We start from the raw sequence: 20,917 nt of genomic DNA, 5'->3' as shown, positions 1-20,917 counted from the left end.
TCCAACTATTGCCCCGTTGGTTAGTTCGCATAGTTGGGCTTTGGTGTATTTCAGGACACAACACATACTACTACGTTTGTCTCTATCTTTAAGCTATCAAGCGAAGTTGGATCGAGAGATGCGCAGCCCGGTGCATGATCAAATTCAAGCCGAGGAATGACAAGTTCCATGGAGGGCTATCAAAATGCAATCTGCCCATTCCTATTTCATTTCTCCTTTCCTTGAATCATGGTTGTATCCAAATATTATGGCTCACACATTTGCTCATATGTTCAGTATAACGAATTATCACTTAGTGTGTTACTTTTTGCTTATCACACACGGGTCTCCACTGTAAGGTGTGCACACCATAAGAAATCTCGGTACTAAAAAGGTGAGCTATCTTAGATGCTTATCCTTTAATTTCTAGCACACCTACACCCCGCCAGCACGCCATATTAGCTTGCAGTAGAATTATTTTTTGTTCTCCAGCATGGCTACATAAGGGCGCGCCGCTCCAGCCCCTGCTAGTTGAAGTAACACAATTTCTCAATATCTTCTTTTAACCATCCTCATATTTTGACACAAACAGTGATTGCTACAGGTTTCCGCAACAACGTGCGGGGTATCTTCAGTAGAATGAAAGAAAAGCCAAAAGAAGCGAAGTTATGTGCACTATTGGTAAAAACAGGAAAACACACCAAGTCCGCTAGCGATCTTGGAACTAGAGGTTCTGGAGCTAGCCAAGCGGATTTACAGAAACGGAAAATATCAGTTACAGACATCTCCCAGGGTGCCGTATAACAAACAGGCAAGAGAACAACAAAAAGGTTAGCACCCATATGCAACGACCGAACCAAAACATGTCTGCAGCATCACTCAACTCTCAACGAACCAACAATTTTTTTTTTTTTAAAGTATACAGCCATGCATATATCAATCAACTCTCAAGTATGGCGGACACCTTTAAAGTCCAGAAAACATGGTTCTTGAATAACAAGATTGTCTTCTGCATGGTTGAAACAAAAATGTAAGCATCGGGGGCATTGCTGATGAGCACTTGGGCCAACAAACAGAGTATATGCTCACAAAGAGATTTTAAGATCCATGAGATATTTTCTTCTTTCCATTAGGAATCACCTGAACATATCAAACTGAATTTATTTCACACTTCCAACTCAGAGAAGTATTTCCACTTACTAGATCATTTTTTTGCTGAAATATGTACAGTTTAGACGTGACTTAAATTTTCAGAGAGCAGAGAGAAAACTCTATGTCTAGAAGATGTATAACGAAGCAAGAAAAGTTAACTCATCAACCTGATCAAACTCCAAGAGCTTATCCCGCCGCCTCATAGCTACGAAATCTCATACTTCAGCATCTGGTGTGTCAATACGACAACTAAGATCTCTGAACCAGAACATTCGGCTGATCTAAAAAGAAATTCCGATGCCTGGTTAATAACTCGAAACTAAACTCTTCATCTGATGACATCATGCTAGATGCAATGCAATACAGAATTATCAAATCGTTAATCCTATTGCGTGATAACTACACTACAAAACTACACTCCATACTTAGAGGGCCGTACATTACATATATAGGCACATATTTTGACAAGAGAACAACCAGCACTGGAGTCTTGTGCCCGATAAGGAACACTTGTGCATAAATTTTCACGCGCTACATAATTCAAAGAATTCGATTAGCTTGTCTGGCCTATGATTAACTGACACAGAACAAGTTAATTTGGTAGAATATGATCGCAGGAATAAACAGGATAATGAGGAAAAGAGTGATATATACATACTCATGTGAGGAATCTGTTCTTACCGATAGCACCAAACAATATAGAAAATCTTGTTCAATATAAGAATCTTGTCCCAGATCAAGTACAATCGAGAAGGGGATATGCTGAGATGAGGACGTACATTCGATGAACAGTTCTTGCCAGTCAGACCAGAATCTTAGCCAGCTTCTTGGTCAATACTCAATACTCCGCACTGTCATATAATAATCATGTCAATCAGCGACTAGTGCAAGGCAGGCTGAAAGACCCGTTTTGAAGTACATGATCATGTGACCTACATGCCACACGTGAAAAAAATCTTAGCTCAAGAAAGGGATCTTATGATCATGAATAGGACAAATGTTACCTCTATGATTATATCGTTCCAGTCACCCATTGTACAAAATTAGTGGATCCTAAATACAAAAAGGCAATGAATTGCTTACATTTTTCCTACAAAACCATACCACTCCCGCTTTTTTCCTACCAATAGTCCAAACAGGAACATGAGCCATTCTTGAAGTGGTGGAAGCGGTTTCGATCTCTAACAACTATGACTCGATCGTAGACCTCCGAGACTATCTTCATGACAGAGTGGCAATCCTCACAGATTCTCAGGTTCTTGACTATACGGATCACAGCTCCTCTCTTGGTAGAGATGAGTCCCAAGGCAAGCGCCAGTTTCTCGCTGTGTTGCGAGAGGCAAACTTCTTTGTCCTCCTCATCAATGTCAAAGGTAACTTGTTTAGTTGAAGGCTTGTGCCCCTTGAGGCTTAAGGTCTTGCAAACCTCATCAAGCATGGCATATATCCGATCAGACTGAGGGTGCGAATGGTCACCAGACAAGAACTCGTAAACCACACCATCAAGTTCAACAATGCTTGATCCTGGAGGCTTGAATATCCTATGTTGCTTCATCGAGTTCCTGACCTCTTGTACAAGGTCCCATTTCCCATCAGCAGCATAGACATTCGATAAGAACACACAGGCCCCGGCATGACGAGGATCCAACTTGAGTATCTCCCTGGCGGCCATCTGCCCAATGTCAACATTCTTGTGGACCCTACAAGCGACTAAGAGAGCACCCCATAGCACGACATCGGCCTCGAAAGGGACAGTCTTAATGAGAGCCAACGCCTCCTCCAACTTGCCCGCTCGCCCAAGCAGATCAACGACGCAGCCATAGTGTTCTATGGTGGGCTGTAAACGATATTCAACAGGCATGCAGCCCAAGAGCCTCTTGCCCTCATCCACCATACCAGCATGTGCGCACGCACTCAGCACGGCAGTCATGGTGATGGAATCTGGGTCCATCCCGATGCTCTTCATCTCAGTGAACAATTCCAACGCGTCCCTCGGGAGCCCGTTGACAGCCAGTCCAGCTATCATGACGCTCCACGTCCGGACATCCTTGTCGAGCGTCTCGCGGAACACAGACCACGCGCTTTCGACGTCCCCGCACCTCATGTACATGTTGAGCAGGGCGGTGCCTAGATTTCTCGTGGTGGTGCTCCGGCGGGTCCTCGCATAGTAAGCATGTGCCCAGCGGCCGGTGTCGAGTGCACCGAGATGCGCGCAGGCAGAGACAAGAGCGAGCAGCGTGACCTCGTCGGCAGCGGGCATCTGGCGGGAGAGGTGCAGCACCTGGGTGTAGAGGCCTTGGGATAGGTAGGCGTGGAGGAGTGAGTTCCAGAGGGGTAGGTCCCTCTGGTTCGGGGGACTTCGGTCGAACACTTGGCGTGCGGCGGGTAAGTCCCCAGCGGCGGCATAGAAGGAGAGCAGTGAGGCGCTGATGAAGCGGTCGCCGGAATCGAGACCGCGGCGGAAGAGGGAGGCGTGGACGGCGGTGCCTGGTGCTGCTGGTTTTGGTGAACGGGCGACGAGGAGGCGGGCGCAGGCGGCGAGGAGCGGCGGGTAGGTGTAGTTGTTGGGATTGGAAAGGGGGTTCAGAAGCATGGAGCGGTAGAGCGCGACGGCGAGGTGGGGGTTTGGACCGTGGGCGAGGGAGCGGATGGTGGTGTTGTAGGAGAAGGTGGTGGGGTGGGCTTGGAGGAGGGAGAGGGCGTAGGGGAGGGAAGAGTTGGCGGCTGATGCGGCGAGGGGAGCGGCGGCGGAGGGGTCGGCGTTAAGGGCGCCATTGCGGAGGAGGCGTGCGTGAAGGGCCTTGTTCGGGAATGAGCCAGTGGTGGTGGCCGGCGGCGGGGGCATCGGCGCCGGAGAAGGAGAAGGACTTAATGTGATGTCGGCCGTGCCTCGGCCGCGTTTCTTTGTCCCACAATTCCAACTAATTTTAAGTCCAAAAAGCTAACTAGTTTGAGAGGTTCTCCTTCGGGAGAGTCCAAATAATCTTCACTCCTAGAAAAATTTTCTCTCCCTATTTCCCATCCTCTTGCACATAAACACAATTCAACCTTATTCTACCCATTATATTAATTCTAACTTTGATGTACAGTAACATAATTCTACAACATTTCAAATTGGTATTTTAAAATTTGAATACAACATATGAGCATACGCGCTCGTGCTCGCCGGTGAGCCCCGCGCACGACTAGGCCATGTACAATGCATGTGCTTAACCTAGGCTCTTAAGAAAACCGAATTTTTTCCGCCATGTTGGATTCGTAGAGTTGTTGGGGTTGGGGGTGCCTAGTTTGGCCTCAATGCCTGATCGGCGCTGAAGATCATAAGAGCATTTCCACTAATGACCCCTCATATAGTAGCCGGCAGCATACATGTCGGCTAAGTATTAGGGAAGTCGGCAGCAAATGACGGCCAAAAAAAATTAAAGTGTCGACACCGGTTAAGCCCCATAACCAGTCCCAAAGCACATGGCAGGGGAGAGAGAGAGAGAGAGAGAGAGAGAGAGAGAGAGAGAGAGAGAGAGAGAGAGAGAGAGAGAGAGAGAGAGAGAGAGTTTAGACGGTATGTGGGAAATTAAGAGAAAGAGGGGGTAGCTGGAATCACCATATGATAAAAAAATGCATGTGAAAAGATATTGAGAACATTCTAGAAGAAAAGTTAAGTACAAAAAAGTTTTGAGAATCTTGATAACAACCATGACTACAACTTAAGGGGACTCCTACCTTGGGTAAGAATAATCCCTACAATAGGGTCCAATACAAACCCTACATGGTAACTTACCAAAGTCAAGCTAGGTAAACCAAAGCTTGTAACATTTGTCATGGTTAATATGTCAAAGGACCAAAAAATAAAAGAAAAATTTACTGAGAAGGTCGAAGAAAAATGAAGCCCATCACGGAGAAGGCAGTTGGGGGAGTGGGGCATGGCCCTTTTGGCCTCCACTAAGGTCCGCATGTGGAAGAAGGGATAAAAGGCTTGAGCTGATTGTGGAGAAGCGGTAAAGACTTGGTCCAACATAGCCTCTAAATTCCCCCCACCCCTCTCAGTCTACCATGAACCTATAGACCAACAATAACCTTAGTACCCCTAATGTTTCAACCCCTCAACCTCAATGGTAAATTTAGTCTTTTGTCAAGTATCCTTAGTATGACTAGGCATTTATCGGGTCGGGTCGAACAAACCCGATGCAGAAAACCTAAGCCCAGGCATGGGCTGGTGACATGGGCATACCCTTCGGGTACCCATTATTAGTATACCTGGCTCGGCCCAATATGGAGAAGACCAAATATGGAGAAGGCCCAACAAGGCAACCCGAAGAAGTAGTCGACTAGGACTCTTGTAAAACCCTAGGCTAGTTGCATATATAAAGCTAGCCAGGGCACCCGAAATAGAGAGGCCAACAGATAGACAACATAGCTCCGCCTACGGCGGCACCCTGTAAACATATTTATGCTCATATAGTGGATTGCTAGCAGCACGTAGGGATCCTCCACCGAGGGGACCCGAAGCTGGGTACGTCGTGTGCCTAATCTCGTCCCCGGAATCTCCATCGTCGCTCTCTCCCGAAACCCAAGTCTACAATACGTAGGCATTGGCGAGGTGATCCCTCGTCAATTGGCGCCGACCGTGGGGACAGGCGACGACTGGATTTTGTTATCCGGGCGAGATCCATCATCATTGTCAACAACATCAAGAACAGAGACTCGCGAAAATCTAGCGACGATTGATCAGCTCATCAGCACACACGCGTCGCCCGACGGTAGGATTTTTCTGGATCAAAATCAGCGACAAACAGCAGCATTGATCAGCGTTTGGAAAGTCCCGAGGAGAAAATCGATCGGGAACCTGGTGGTATGCAGTGCGTACGGTAGTATGGCACCAGCAGCTGACTTTACACGCATCCGAAGAGTCCTAATTCTACCCGACAGAGTCACTCATGAGGCTTCATCCATCATTGGAAGCGACCACATGAATTGGCCTTTTGACTGATTTTTTTTCTACCCAACCGTCGAGCCGTAATATCATACCTAGGCTCAGCCCATCATAGGAAAACCTATCAGGCCTCGGGCCAACCCTCTTACTTATTTTGCAAAAAAAATCTAGGCCCGACCATACTGTTAGGCTCAATATTTAGGCCTAGGTCCAACCATACAGTTAGGCTCAATATTTAGGCCTAGGCCCTGCCCGCATGAATGGTCGGGTTGGGCCAGACCAGTATTTTCGGGCTAGGTCAGGCCAACCGGCCAACCTGTCCATGCCTAGCTATAATTTTTAGGGCATCTCCAATGGGGAGACGAAAATGGACGGTTGAGCGACCGTTTGCGTCCGCGCGGTCGAAAGATGCGTCTGGGATTAGGCCCAGCGGCCCGACGCATAGTGACTGGGCTGTCGCGGAGACGCGGACCTGGCCCAAATATGCGGCTCGGATGCGTCTCCGCGACGTCGCTTTGGCAGTCTGCGCCACGTTAGTGGCGATGCCTCGCCTGACGAGCGGCCGCCGCCCACCTCTGCCAAGGAAGTAATGGCAATGCCATGCATGTCGCGCCCCTCGGTTGCCTCCAGCGTATATAAAGAGGATGCGCGCTCGTCTTCTTCAGCCTCTTCTCCACACAAACCCTAGCTGCCACAACCTCCCTCCACCGTAGCGCCGCCTTGCTCTTCCTGCGATGCATCCAGCCCCGCGAGGAACTCCATGGCAGGTCCAGGTGGCCGGCGAGGTGGTCGAGGCCGCGGGGGTGGCCGCCGCTGTCGGGCCCGCCAAGGTGGAGCAGCTGCGGCCCCACGCTCGTCGTCGCCTATGTCGTTGTCGTCTTCGCAGGAGGACCGGTGTTTCGAGTTCCTCCTCCGCATCGAGGGGATGGCGAGATGATCGCCAAGGTGTTCGACGACACATCCTGCCGCAGGCACTACCACACCGGTGAGTCTGGCTCGGACACCGACAGTTAGAACTATTAGAGTGTCCTTTCTTTGCAGCGAAGATGGCCACGGGCCAATTGAAACCGCTAGTGGAGGTTTCTGGATGTTCGTCCTTGATAGGAACAACATGACTATCATTGTCAGCTGCATTTTCTAGTTTGGGTGATTGAGTATGCACGAGAGTGTTCTTTCTTGGCGGCGGACATAAAAAAACATGCGTGACCAACACTAGTTAGATTTCCTTATTTTACCATGTTCCCAATTACTCCCTCCGTTTCTTTCTATAGTGCCTATAGATTTTTGACATTTGTTTCAGAATATAAGGTTGTAGCTTAGCTTTTTTTCAATTACCCGCTCCCCGTTCAGCTCCCAAATCGTTCAGCTCCCAAATTTATTTTGGTCAGTTAGGAAGATATGGATTTCCCAAATGTTACGTTGATCTCAAATCGTTTAGCTAGAGGTCTTGTGTAAAAAATACTCTTGCGCTAATTTCCGTGCCAAAAAACTATAGGCACTATAGAATGGAACAGAGGGAGTATGTATTAGTTTGCGTAATGTTTGCAACTATGTTTAAATAAAAAGAGAAAAAAGTAGGAAACATAATATGCGTCGAGCCGCTGGAGGCACCCAGGCGCAAACAGACGCGCGGACAAAAACGACCATTTACGCGTCCGCGAGCTAACGCAAATGGACACGCGCGGATAATTTAGGCGTCCGTTTTTGCGTCCCGTTGGAGATGCCCTTAGCCTATTATTAAATTCTGGATATTTTTTCGATAAAGGGCGCTTCATTACTCAAAATATTCAAGCATTACACCCAGCCTCTGCATAACTAAGATGCACACAGCCGTTTGAGTATCAAGTCTGAACAAATAAAATATAAAAGATCGATCGAAAGAGCCAAACTAGACTATACTTTGTTGGCTTCAATCCGCCTAATATGCAGCCACCCATGTTGGGAAATAAACCCCTTAGCCGTGTTCTCCAACCGTGTAGACACCTCCATAAAGAGGTCTCGGTCCTCCAAACGCTGAAGTGGCGACCATGAACGAACCAAAGCCGTACATCGGTAAATGACCTGCATGAGAGAAGAATTCTTGTCATTGAAAACCTTGTCATTTCTACATAGCCATAGCGTCCATATGACAGCAATCGCGCCCACTCTGATAAGCATTTTATACCTAGTATCTACCCCATTTAGCCAATTGCCAAATATATTTGCAACGCTACGAGGCGGATATAAGGTAGAACCCATTTGAATGATTGACCATATAGATCTAGCAAACCTACAGTTAAAAAAGGTGTTTTATTGTCTAAAAACACATTTCTTACAACCGTGCCAGTTGCGTTTAACAAGGTTGTCTTTGGTTAAAATCACCCTGCGACGAAGGTACCATGCAAAAACTTTCGTCTTCAGTGGTATCTTCATTCTTCCAAAAGTATTTATTATTGATAACCGGTTGACTAGGAATGGTAAGCGCCCTATACAATGAATTGACCGAGAAAACACCGTTCTTGGTGAGATTCCATCTAAATTCATCAGTCCCTTGGGATAATTGTATTGTAGCTAAACTTTGTAGCAATTCATTCTAACTAATGAGCCGTGGGCCAATTAGATCACGCCTGAACGTCATGGAGGGAGGAGAAGTTTACATAACCTTCTGTAAGGTGTCTCCCTTATAACGAACAATATTGTATAAAGCTGGATATTATTCCCGAAGAGTGGTTGTTCCCAACCATCTATCTTCCCAGAACCTAATCTCCGCCCCATTCCTTATGGAGAACGAATCAAAAGGGAAAAAGTGTTTCTTAGTTGCCATAATGCCAGCCCAAAAGTGAGAGTCTCCGGGTTTCCAAAATACCTGAGATAACGCTTTTGAGCCCACATAATTTTTTCTTAAAAGTTGTTGCCATATACCATCCTCAGTTAATAACCTGGCCAGCCATTTTCCTAGCAGAGCCCTGTTCTTAACTTCAAGATCATGAACAGTAAAGTCCACCTTGATCTTTCGGACGGCATACCACACTCCATTTAGTTAACCGATATTTCTTCTTCTCGATGTCTCCTTGCCAAAAGAATCTTGAGCGTAGATAATCAAATCTATTCAAGATTCCTTTGGGTAGATGGAAGAAAGATATCATATAGAGTACCATATTCGTAAGTACTGCATTTATGAGAACTAATCTCCCCCAAGGGACAGCAGTTTTCCTTTCCAACTACTTAAACGCTTCTGAAGTCTTTCCTCGACGATTTTCCACTCCGCCAACGTCAGTCTCCGATAATGAATCGAAATACCAAGATAGTTGATCGGAAAGGAGCCAAGACCACATTCGAACAAGTCGGAGTAAAGGTTGGCATCGTCATTGGCCTCACCAAAAAAGAACAGTTCACTTTTACGGAAATTAATTTTGAGACCAGACAATTGCTCCAATGCCGTTAGAATTAACTTCAGATTTCGAGCTTTTTCCAAGTCGTGTTCCATAAAAAGAATTGTGTCATCGGCATACTGAAGGATAGATAATCCACCATCCACAAGATGAGGTACTATCCCTTCAATCTGACCATCAACCTTCGCGCGCTCAATTATAATAGCAAGCATATCCGTCACAATGTTAAATAACATTGGAGAAAGGGAATCCCCTTGCCTCAAATCTTTTTTCGTCTGGAAGTATCGGCCAATATCATCATTGACCTTAACGTCCACACTTCCACCGAAAACAAAGTTATTTATAAGAACGTGCCACTCATCTGAAAAACCTTTCATCCTAAGTGTTTGTTGAAGAAAAGACCATTTAAATTTATCATAAGCTTTCTCAAAGTCGATCTTGAGAATAACACCATTCAGTTTTTTCCGATACATCTCGTGGACTGTTTCATGCAAAGTGACTACACCATCTAGGATATGTCTACCTTGCATGAACGCAGTCTAGGACAGACGGACGACATGTTCTACCACTGAATTAACTCTAATTGTAGCGACTTTGGTAAAGATTTTAAAACACACATTAAGCATGCATATAGGTCTGAACTGTTGAATACGTTCCGCATCAGTAATTTTTGGTAAAACAATAATCTCACCAAAATTTATACGGAACAAATCCAGCTGATCCGCATGGAGCTCCCCGAAGAGCTCCATTAAATCATGTTTTATAATATCCCAGAAAGATTGATAAAATTCTACAGGAAACCCATCAGGTCCTGTCGCCTTATGTGCTCCATTTGAAAAACCGTCTTTCTTATCTCCTCCTCAGAATAAGGAGCCACGAGAATAAGGCGCCTTATTGTGCTCCATTGTTTTAAATTAAATTCTGGATATACATGTAAATCACACTCTCTCGCTTGAATGGATCGAAGGTGAGGACACTACCTATGTTCGGGGGCTTTATGGTCGACTCTTAGAAGCTAGTGTGATTCACATAGGTACGACTCAAGTCTCACTTAAGCCTGATCAACGATAAACCTTCAACCCATAGTTCAGTGTTAGACTCACGGAGTCAAGGACGGCTCAAGACTTCAGTCAAGCCTCCCTCGATCTGCCTAACATACAGACATAGTTAAGTTGCTCTCCAATGAGGCGCCATAACCTATTGAATAATCTCTACTAATAAGTTACGGATTGGTGGTGTTGGTAGGTTAAAAAAACCGGAATAACTTTTCGTTCGTAAAAAAACCGATTTTTTTTCGCTTGGTTCGTATTTTTCTGATCGCTAGAAAACGTCTGTCCGTCCGTTCGATTGGTTGTTCTCGATTAATACGTCTTGCTATGCGTCCGTCCCACATGTGTTTGTCTTGGTTCCGATCGCTTGCCGATCGCACTAGGTGTTTGAATCAGTTCTAATTTTTCCCAAAGGCTATCTATCTCCGTCCCGATCGTCCGCGATCGCTGTGGCCATATGACACGCACTCACGCATCTTGAAACTTGGAAACCGTACGTGTCAAGAACGAACTCCTCCCGTTCTTGCCAAAATAAAAAGGGAAGGAGCTAGCCAAGGGTTTGGCCTGCATCGTGGCTATATATATGGGATTGTGTGTAATCATCGAAATCTTGATGCGAGGTCAGCGGAAACTCTCGGCACGGTACAAGATCGGCGGAAACTCTGGGAGCACGCGATGACAATGGCGGACGGCCTGGCCACGACGGAAACTCTCGGCGTGATGACATCGGTAGCACGGCGACAACAGCTGCCTCCCGCCAATTGTCGCTCGAGACCACGTTTGGCTCGACCTCGCAGTCGCCCAAGTGCCGGAAAGTGGCGGAGGACAACAAATCCGTAGCGGCACGATTCCATGATGGTGTCGATGGCTTTCTTGGTCCGGGTTCTCTATCCTCTAGGTGATGTTTTGAGCTCATCTTCGGTGGCGGTACTGCAGACGATGTCACCGGTGAGGGCCCTGGGCGCAATGCCGAAGGAGCACGCGTATCGTCTCTCATGCGGAAGACGTTCCTCGCAACCTCACCCGCGTTGCGGTGTCCATGCTCGGCCTGCGCCTCCTCTTCTCCTCAGGCGGATTGATTTTGAAGTCGATGATATGGACGCACCAACACCGATTCAGTGCTCGGCGGTGCGGCCATGGTGATGGGCCACAACAGAGGGAGAAGAAATCAGGGCCCCATCGTCGCTACCTGCCGGTGACCCTCGGTGTCCGCCGCCATCACTGTGACGCGCCGGGCGCTTGCCGTCAACATGTCATAGATCGTGGCAGTGTGCCAATCCACTAGGTTGAGACTCCACGGGAGGCGTTGTGTGTTTTTTTCGCTACAAACAGCTGAAGATGATTAATCCATAAATAAATCTGCCAACATGTTTTATCGAGTCGACAATGGTTTAAAGCTATCTCTTGACCGGTGTGTGTTCACCAAAAGCTTCTGACAGTAGCTAGCAGTATACTTTGTTGTGTCCTCTGAAACAACGGAGTTGACTCGTAGTCGTAGGAGCTCCTAGCTTTTGACGGAGAAGGAGAGTAGTTTCTAAGCGTGCCCATCTGCTAGGTCAACATCACCAGGTCGGCGGTTCCTAGCATCCCGGCCGGTGTTGCTGATTTGTGTGCTCAAAGAAGCAGCACTGATGTTTCTTCAGGCCAAGCGGTGACTTCCAACGTATCATCATGCTCCATCGACGTGGGTTTTCGCCACTGATGATAGATGATGGACGAGATATTGAGGCTCTTGTACAGATGCACGGATCATAGCTCGTGCTGCCTGCCGTGAAGACAACTAGACAAGTTAGACTGAAGCTTGCTTCTTCTACAATATCTTTTAAAGAAAGCATATGCATTTAGATACGTATGCATATTAGGCATTATTTGCTTCAAGTGCTTTTGTTGTTTTTCAGTCAGAGAAACAAAGATACAAGTTTAGCATCAGCGTTCCTGTGTTAGAGCAGATGATCCAATTGAGATAGTTTTGCAACCCAACTTCCATCGAGATGCTTTTTTTTTTGTCTCTGTAGAGCAGTTTTTTATCCTCTATTGTTAGGCATGGGCATGTTTTCTTAAAATTTATAATCAAACCACGAGACATGCTGGAGATGGATGAAAAGTTCCGCTGCAACGCGCGGGCATTTTTCTAGTCGGAATAAAATGGAAGATGGATTCCTAAGAGATTGCTTGGTAACATACATTGAAAAGGAAATTGATGTTGGAATATCGACGGATGCAATTATAGATGAGTTCGAGGAAGCACCTCGTCGAGTAGACTTTAATTGAGAAGTGTTAATTGCTCTATCTCGTGTTATCTAGATTGTTACTTTCAATAATATATGCAATTGTGCATCCTTTTTTCATCATCAGTTATGAATGATGGTATAATCAATGAAAAATTTCGCTAACACTTCTTGCCATTCTTTTGCCTTTTTTTGCCATCTTTGGTCCCCCCCCCCCCCTCAAACTTTTTTCCTGTCTCCGCCGTTGGCCAACGGAGCTATGCAGGCGCATCAAGGCAGAATTTTAGTGTAAGTGTGTAACGATCCCTATTTCCGCTGGTGATCACGGGACATGAGGTGGATACGAATTGCTTGTGGAGAGCAACTAGACCATGAGGAAGGAGAAGGTCCAGAGGAGCAGGAGAAAAATACGGGAAGACGTTATGTTCGATTGGATGTCTTGATTATGTTGTCTCTGCTTTCTTTATACTACATCCATTTCAAAAAAAAAATAAGGCTTATTTTTTCGAAAAGTCAAACTATGTAAAATTTGACCAAGTTTTTAGGAAAAAAAATTGTTAATATGTACAATCAAAACTCAACACCATTAGATTCATCATGAAATATATTTTTATACGATGTCTACATATTATCATGGTTTTGATAGTTTTTTTGTAAAAGTTGATCAAGCTTTACTTGGCTTGCCTTTTCCAAAAACAAATATAGGCCTTATTCTATGAAATGGAGGCAGTAGTCTCCCATGCAGGCACAAGCCCAAGTCCACTTGGTCCACAGCCCATGATGGTATACGGCAGGGCAACTCCAACCATCTAGCTATTACGAGCTACATGTGTCTATCAAGCGAAAGAATTAGCTTTAGAGGACTCACACTGATGACAAGGAGATGCTCGGTGAGGTTGCGTATGGTCGGAGGTGAGCACACGGTCGCGGATCCCGGTGACCACCAGTGACAGGGATCAATGAAATTCGATTGGGTGAGGGAGCGCCAGCTCGATTCCTCTTGCCCAGGCGCATCACTTTGACCACATCACGAACCAGGGGTGGTCAGAATCGTCGTTTTCTTGCTCGACGCTAGTGGCGGCTTCCAGAGAAGTCTGGGAGGTAGAGAGGGAGAGGGGAAGAATGAGAGGGTGATGTGGCATTAGGGTTCTACGATGACTTTTCTCATAGCATTATAGGACACGGCGAGGTTGAGCTCGTCATTTCACCGGCGACAGTGGCTAGGATACAACGACGACAATGTGTTCTTGGGCGTGAATCTGGAGAGCCTACTGGCAAAGGTTGTGGACAACTTGTGGATGATGTGTTGTGCCCGCGTGTGTCTATCGCGACCTTGAGCAGCGGCGAGCGAGCTGTCTCGTCGCGTTGTTGACCATCGACAAGAGGAACACGACGATGGCCGACTACACATTCGTTTCACACGAAATGTTACTTGGGCCGGGCCGGAGCGGTGATGTGGTTTGCTACATCTTGGGCTACGATGGCATGTTAGTAAGCCCTCTCTTCTTTTAATTTTTTATTTTATCTTTCTACTGTCTATTTATTGTTTGAACTTTAATTTGAATCTTCATTTGATTTGCAGAATTTAAATTTGTAGCTTCTATAAAAACATAACAAAGGTGATCTCTAAGTCATTCACTTGACTAGGATATTTCAGATGTATTTGTGATGGTGTTATTTTGGTTAATATTCAATATTCCAAATAGATATGTACTTAGCATTCTTTTTCTCTTAGAATTTAATTCTGTTTGAATTCTTTGAAATTGGTGACTTCTTTACAAAATGTAATGTATTAAGTCCTGGTTTGTATTAAGAGTTGGGTTTGTGACTTGTGCACTTATGTGGCTAAATTCCAAATATGCATTGTGATAGGGATGATTCCAATGCTTATTCTTTTGATTTTTTAAAGAATTTATCTATAAACTTGTATACTTACTTGGTGGTAGATAAGGATTTATTTTGTAGTCCTTTGCAAATATATTTTTTATAAAGTAGAGCTTATCACTTGGTTTCTTCCTTGATAAAATGACCTCATTGCATTATTTCATGTGCCTAATTACTTCTAATGACTTAGGAATTATATTAGGGCTATTCCAAAGTGATTAGTATTCCTTCTTCAAACCTTGACTTGAAATGCTTACGGTAGACCTATTCTTCTCATAACACCAATGTTGTCGCTTCGGTGGAGTTCCCCGAGTGCAACGATCTCCAGTTGGCATGTCGCATGTTAGACCCACAATGTTCTGGTTTTTGCATTGTTTTGCAACTGGTTTAGAGTAATTCTCAAAAAATATCTTTCTGGGCCGTGGGCTGAAGCTCCCCAGTGGGCTCCCCAGTGGCCTAATTTTTCTCGTACGCCCGGAGTCCCCCACTGGCCTATTTGGAATGCCCATCGTGTAGATTTCCATCCCATCGCATCTGAAATTTGAGTCCGGAACTCCAGATAGCGTCACATCCAGCTGCCTACAGGCTACAGCCTACATGGAAAGGAAACAGAGTCGAACTCGGCAATCGAGTCCCACTCCCGCTTCAACTCGGTTTCCACCTGGGCTCGATAAAGCGCTTCAAGATTTCTGCTCCGGAGGCCGATCTCCTCTCCTCGCCCACTGCCCAAACACCTACGCGCCGCCGGCCGATCAAACCCTAGCCTAGAGCCACCATGATGATGGCCATGCGTGTTTCCGACGTGCTTCCTCCTCCGCCCAGCTTCCCGGCGTACATGTCCGGCCGCTCCCGTTTGCTGTTATCGTCGGGTGCCGCGTTGCCGCCGCTGGCCGAGTCTGAGGCCGAATATCCGGTCTTCGCCGACGACGAGTACAGGGCGTTGATGCTCGCCGAGTTCGGCCCGCTGATGCCGCTGCTCTCCCGTGACGAAATCCAGGCGACCATACTCACCGACGATGCCGAGATCCATGCGCCCCCGCTGCTGCCCGAGGACGACGGCTTGAAGGTGTGCCCGCCAATCCCGACGTGCCCGGCCGACAGCAAGAAGAGGAAGAATCCGCCGCCGCCGCCGCAGCCGTCCGCAGAGGAGGACGCCGTCGACGAGCCGAGCCCACGGCCGTCCAAGCGGCCCAAGCTGCCGTCGGCAAGGAGGACGAACAAGATGATGGCGACCTGCCTCCTGAAGCAGAGCCACAGCGCGCCCGAGCCCTGGGAATCCGCCCTCTGGTGCCACTGCAATGAGCTCCCCCGTCCATGCGCTCTGCACCAGAACGCGCCCGGATGGCGGTGGATGAAGGAACACGACCAGAAACCGCCCGTCGGAAGCGACGACGGCATCACCGTGCCAAAGAGTCGAATCGACGGCAAGAGGTTGGCCCTCAGGTACATGCGGTGGCGCTGCAGGGTGTGGATGCCCAGCCGCTTCTACGCCGAACATGCCCAGCTGATCAAGATGAAGAAGCTCTAGGAAGAGGACTGCTGGGTAGTACTAGACTAGAGTCACTAGACTATGTTGACTCTCGAGTTCAGAGTCCATCTGTATTAGTAGAAGAATATGATGCGCATTGTTGCGCCATTGTTTCTTGTTGTTGTCTACATTTTGTTTAAACTCTGAAAACACTGTGAGTTCAGAGTCCATTTGTATTACAAGATGATACGCATTGCTGCGCCATTTGTTTCTTGTTGCTGTTGTCGACAATTGGTTTTGTACTCTGAAAACGATCGATGTAATTGTTGGCCCCATCATACGTGCACAAAATAGCGATGTACTGAACAATTAGATCGTGGTGTCTACAGCTACTATCAGATGTACTAACACGGAATCCATTCGCTGGTGTTCTCTGTTCCCTGTCCATAAAAGGAGCTAAATGGAAGAATTGGATGAATTACCAAGTCATTCACTTGGTCCATCTAAGAAAAAGACAGTTACTCTAAAGACTAAATCTACTCTAAGATGAGTCATCATACAGCTAATATGCTCGTCTGTCAGAATGCCTGATAAAACATTTTAATACTCCGTATGTTTGTTTTAACACCTGATAAGTGTTCTAAGCAGCACGATTTAGATTCCATTCATGTAACCTGTAAAAATTGACCAAACTCACCTGACACTACGCCACGTTCCCATATTGCCGGCACTTTTGGTGCGGCATCTTTTATTTGTGCCGCAAAAACTCTCATTTAACGGCGTATTACAACTTAATGCCGAGAATCTAGCCTTAATCAACGGCAGTTCGGTTAAGTGCCTCAAAATATCGATTAATCCCCGGCACTAAAACTGAAAGTGCCTTAAAATATCGGTAATACACGGCACTTGTCGATATGCCTCCAAAAAATTAATCCATTTAAGGCACTTTCCTAAATGTGCCGGCAATGGCTATGCGTTCATACGACTGCGCCGTGGCCTACACAGCTCCACTATACCACGTACACGTACAATACATATGGTCCAGCCGGATAGATATTGTACTATACCACGTACACGTACCCTTCCCTTTTCTCCCCCCTCGTCTCTCTCTCGCGTGCCACCGCCGATCCGAATAGTCGACACCAGGCGGAGCGCCCGGCGGCGGACGACAAGGAGGGCAAGGCCTCGCCGCCGCCGTCCCCGGACCAGGCGCCGGGGGCCCAGCCGGCGGAGGCGCAGACGCAGTCGTCGGGCGGCCGCGACAAGCGCGCCAAGGTCTGGATCTCCCCCTGCATGCGCCGCCCCCGCTCCCCGTCCGCCTTGATCTGTCTGACGGTGTCGCTGTTGTCGTTGCTCGCAGGTCGCGGCGGTGGAGGTGGAGGAGGAAGAGCATGACCGCGCCACCAAGTCGGCGGCGGCGGCGACCGTCCCGGCCGCGGACGGGGCGAGGCGACGGCGGGCATGGAGCCCGTCGCCGGGGTCTCGCCCGTCGCGCCGTCGTGCTTCAGGCTGCCTTTCCTAGCCGTGGTGTTTGTCTCGTTCGCTGGCGCCATTCCCGCGCCGCCCCACCTCCTGGTACTTACCTATGTCGAGCACGCCTCCGCCGCATCCTCCCGACGACGCCTACGAGTCCTACCTTGGGTCCGTGCTCCTCTGCCTCCTCGGCCCCTCGGCTCCGCCGGTTTGGTGGTAGGCTTGGCTGCCCTGGCACTACTTCGACTACCTCGCCGTCTCCATCTACCACGGCCTCGGCTACAGCCACGACTGCGCGCCCGATTCAGGTGAGCTTTGGTTCGTCCTGCCATCTCTCTTATGTGCTCTATGATGAATTGATATGGGCTGCGTGATTATGATCTCCTGCTAATTCGGATCTGCGGAGTAGGAGGATATGTGCTGACCTGCTTGTTAGGAATTTCAGAATGAATTTGTTGCGTTTATTCTGGAATGATTTGTGACAAGAGTTAATCCTTCTTCATTTCTCTGTCGTGTTAGGATTCTGAAATTGTTAGACTGTTTAGGATACTGTTCTATCTGGGAAAACGATTTTGGTTGTTGATCTGGGAATTTCTACCTTTTGTGAACTTGAACGGTAATGCATATGCTTACTGTTAAGTAAAGGGAGCTTGAACGGTAATGCATATGCGCCTGAAAATTTAGCAAAGTTCTGACTATGCTGATCAGTTAGGAACCGGCAACCCCTCAATTTTCCCTCGCTAGAAAGATAATATCCGTGAACTTATTCCCATGCAATTTTGTAGGCCAGACTATGAAGCTGGATTGCAGGATTTCCTTGAGCGTTTGACAAACTATGAGAAGGTCTCAAACTCTCAATACTAAACAAGCTATATTCTGGTGTAGTGTTGCATGCGAAATGAAAATTTTGAGCTCTGTAACTATATAATGTTGAATCAAGTAGGATTCATATTGCAGGTCTATGAGCCAGTGGAGGAAGGTTCTTATATCAAAATGATTGATATGGTTAAAGGGGAGGGTGGTCAGTTACAGGTAACAAACATTATCTCCTGGTTATCCTTCTGTCCTGTAAAAGGGGTATTCGGTTACTAAGTCTTATATTTACAAGGCACAAGATAGGTTCTAACCTGTTATATCTCAAACTGTAGTAGGCTTCATTCATTACACCAAACCGAGCATTTTCGTTGAGTTATGTTGTTGTGGGCTTCTAGCTTTTGAAACTCGTCATGCAAGATTTGTTTAGTACTTCTTTGAATTTCTTAACTTTTTGTCACCTTGTTCCAGGTGAACAATATCAGTGGCTATCTCCCTGGTCGTATTGTCCTTTTCTTGGTATGTACTTCAATGCTTAGTTGCTTACACTATAAATTTGATATATGATTCAGAGGTTAAAAAATCTCACTGCATTGTTCAGAAGTTCTGCTTTACTATTACTAGAATTTGAAAACAGAAAACTATGGAAAAAAACATGTTCTTCTATTATCTTCACGGCTCCAACCTAACTCATGTGATGTACTATTTAACTATCCTCAGGTTGGAATCTGTCATCATCGAGCTGGAGCGCCAGCGAGAACCAGTGGTTGTTATATCCCACCAGGTAAATTGCTATAGTTGATGAAACAGGTCCTGCGTAGAAACACTTTCTTGAATTGCTTACCCCATTTATAGGCCGTACTGCGAGCGCTCTACTCGTATTTTGGCGACAGGCCTTTGAGGGAAGTTCCAGACATGGAGGTAACATGAGACATTTTTATCTTTTGTTGTTGCTCAGTTCTGTATGAAAACTCTTAGAAACATTGCTGAACCAAATCAATCCCTTTGTAATGTAATCTAGATGCCACTCCATACCATAATCTTTCTGCTGACAACAGTAATAGATTAAGTTCATTATCATTTTTCTATAATTCTTAAAATGTGATAGAAATTGTTTGACATAGATGCCATATTTGGATGAGGGGTCTCCATTAGAGATGGACTATGCAGATACCTTATCTGGAATTGTGGAAGCTCTAACTTACACCATTCTGTGCCTTACATGTGTATCTCTTCTTTCTGTAGATTGTTGTCACACGAATTGTTGAGCTCTGTTGTTTTAGTTCTGTTGTTTTAGTTTTAGGTATGTACTGTTTGGCATCCAGTAGTTATTAGTAGATAATAGATAACTTAGAGATCATATGTTCTTAATACACAGTAATACTTCAGTTGATCATCTGAGCAAGTATGAAGAGGAAGAAAAATATCAAGGAAGCAAATGCTGACAGTAAGAAGAGGAAGAGGAACACCAAATCAGATAAGCAGGTACAGGATAGCCAAGTAGAGGATAGTCAATATTTGTCGAAGATCAATGTAACTTAGATGCATGACATTGTGTTTTGCAACGTTGGTTGCAGAACATGTTAAGGTTAAACATTGCAGTGTATTGAGGGATCATGTTGGATCATGTTTGTTGAATAATATTATATTGTCCTGATTGTTATATTTTGTTGGAGAATCTGGTGCCTCAATTTTCATTTGGAGTCGCTATGAATGTGCCTTGAATTTAATTTGCTGGCACTGTGACGAATGCCTTGAATTCATATTCCTGGCACTTTTGAACATGCCTCCAAATTAAATCGTTGGCATTATTCAACTGTGCCTCCAAAAGTAATTTGTGGAACTGCTGAAAAATGCCTGCAAAAATATTTACAGGCATATTTGAAAAGTGCCAACAATTCCATATGCCGGCACTTTTTAACGTGCCTGTAAATATTTTTGCCGGCACTTTTCCTGAAATGCCAGCAATTGTTTTTAACGACTGCAGTAAATGCAGCACTTTTTTTTGTGCCTTGAAAACATTTTTCTGGCATTTTTGGTGGTTTTGCCGGCACTTTTTGGTGCCTCCATTGTGGGTACGTGATGTAGTGTGAGCCCCTTGCGGCTGCTTGGACACTTCAAACGCATCACAGAAATCATCATCGGACACATCAGTTTTCTCAGGAGTGCCGATCGCAGCCTCTCCTGCATATGATCAAAAAGAACATTGTTATACTAATCTGAAACCATCAGTGAATAGGCTACAGATTATCTAACTGTTACTAAGCTCGTGAAAAGCATAGGCACGTCAAAGTACCAACCAACAGCATCAAAAGAGAACATGAAAATTAAAAGCTAGCGGAGTAGTATACTAGACTACCTGAATTTGAACCGAAACCTTTCCAGATGTTTCAAGGTTTAAAGTGCTAGCTCCATCATACTGAACACAATTATAGTTCCAAAGGGACAAAACCATAGGCAAGTAAACAGTGCATTTCAGATGTATATTTTGTATCGACCATATGAAACCATTTCATTAGATTGCTTTGCCCTTGTCGTTATCAGGGTGAGCTAAATGTAACCATCAAAGG

General features: G+C 46.1%; 1 protein-coding gene and 2 long non-coding RNA genes across 3 annotated transcripts; 2 read left to right on the top strand and 1 right to left on the bottom strand.

The window, feature by feature from the left end:
• Window positions 1-1,081: 1,081 nt before the first annotated feature.
• On the bottom strand, window positions 1,082-3,976 carry LOC124652404 (pentatricopeptide repeat-containing protein At5g66520-like). Its single transcript, XM_047191417.1, has 2 exons — window positions 1,813-3,976; window positions 1,082-1,412 (listed from the first exon to the last, which is right to left on the bottom strand). Exon 1 carries the CDS (start codon window positions 3,974-3,976, stop codon window positions 2,252-2,254), a length of 1,725 nt encoding a protein of 574 aa, XP_047047373.1. The 3' UTR covers window positions 1,082-1,412; window positions 1,813-2,251.
• A 14,225-nt stretch (window positions 3,977-18,201) lies between these two features.
• LOC124682556 lies at window positions 18,202-18,916 on the top strand. Its single transcript, XR_006996329.1, has 4 exons — window positions 18,202-18,241; window positions 18,320-18,377; window positions 18,492-18,566; window positions 18,819-18,916. It is a non-coding gene; the product is annotated as an uncharacterized LOC124682556 (long non-coding RNA).
• Window positions 18,917-19,048: 132 nt separating this feature from the next.
• Window positions 19,049-19,389, top strand: LOC124682935. The gene is made up of 3 exons (XR_006996502.1): window positions 19,049-19,131; window positions 19,203-19,268; window positions 19,369-19,389. It is a non-coding gene; the product is annotated as an uncharacterized LOC124682935 (long non-coding RNA).
• The last annotated feature ends 1,528 nt before the right edge of the window (window positions 19,390-20,917 follow it).

The sequence above is a fragment of the Lolium rigidum genome, chromosome 1, assembly GCF_022539505.1.
Source record: "Lolium rigidum isolate FL_2022 chromosome 1, APGP_CSIRO_Lrig_0.1, whole genome shotgun sequence".
In the NCBI taxonomy this organism is placed as follows: Eukaryota; Viridiplantae; Streptophyta; class Magnoliopsida; order Poales; family Poaceae; genus Lolium; species Lolium rigidum.
This window is presented reverse-complemented; position numbering and strand designations above follow the sequence as displayed.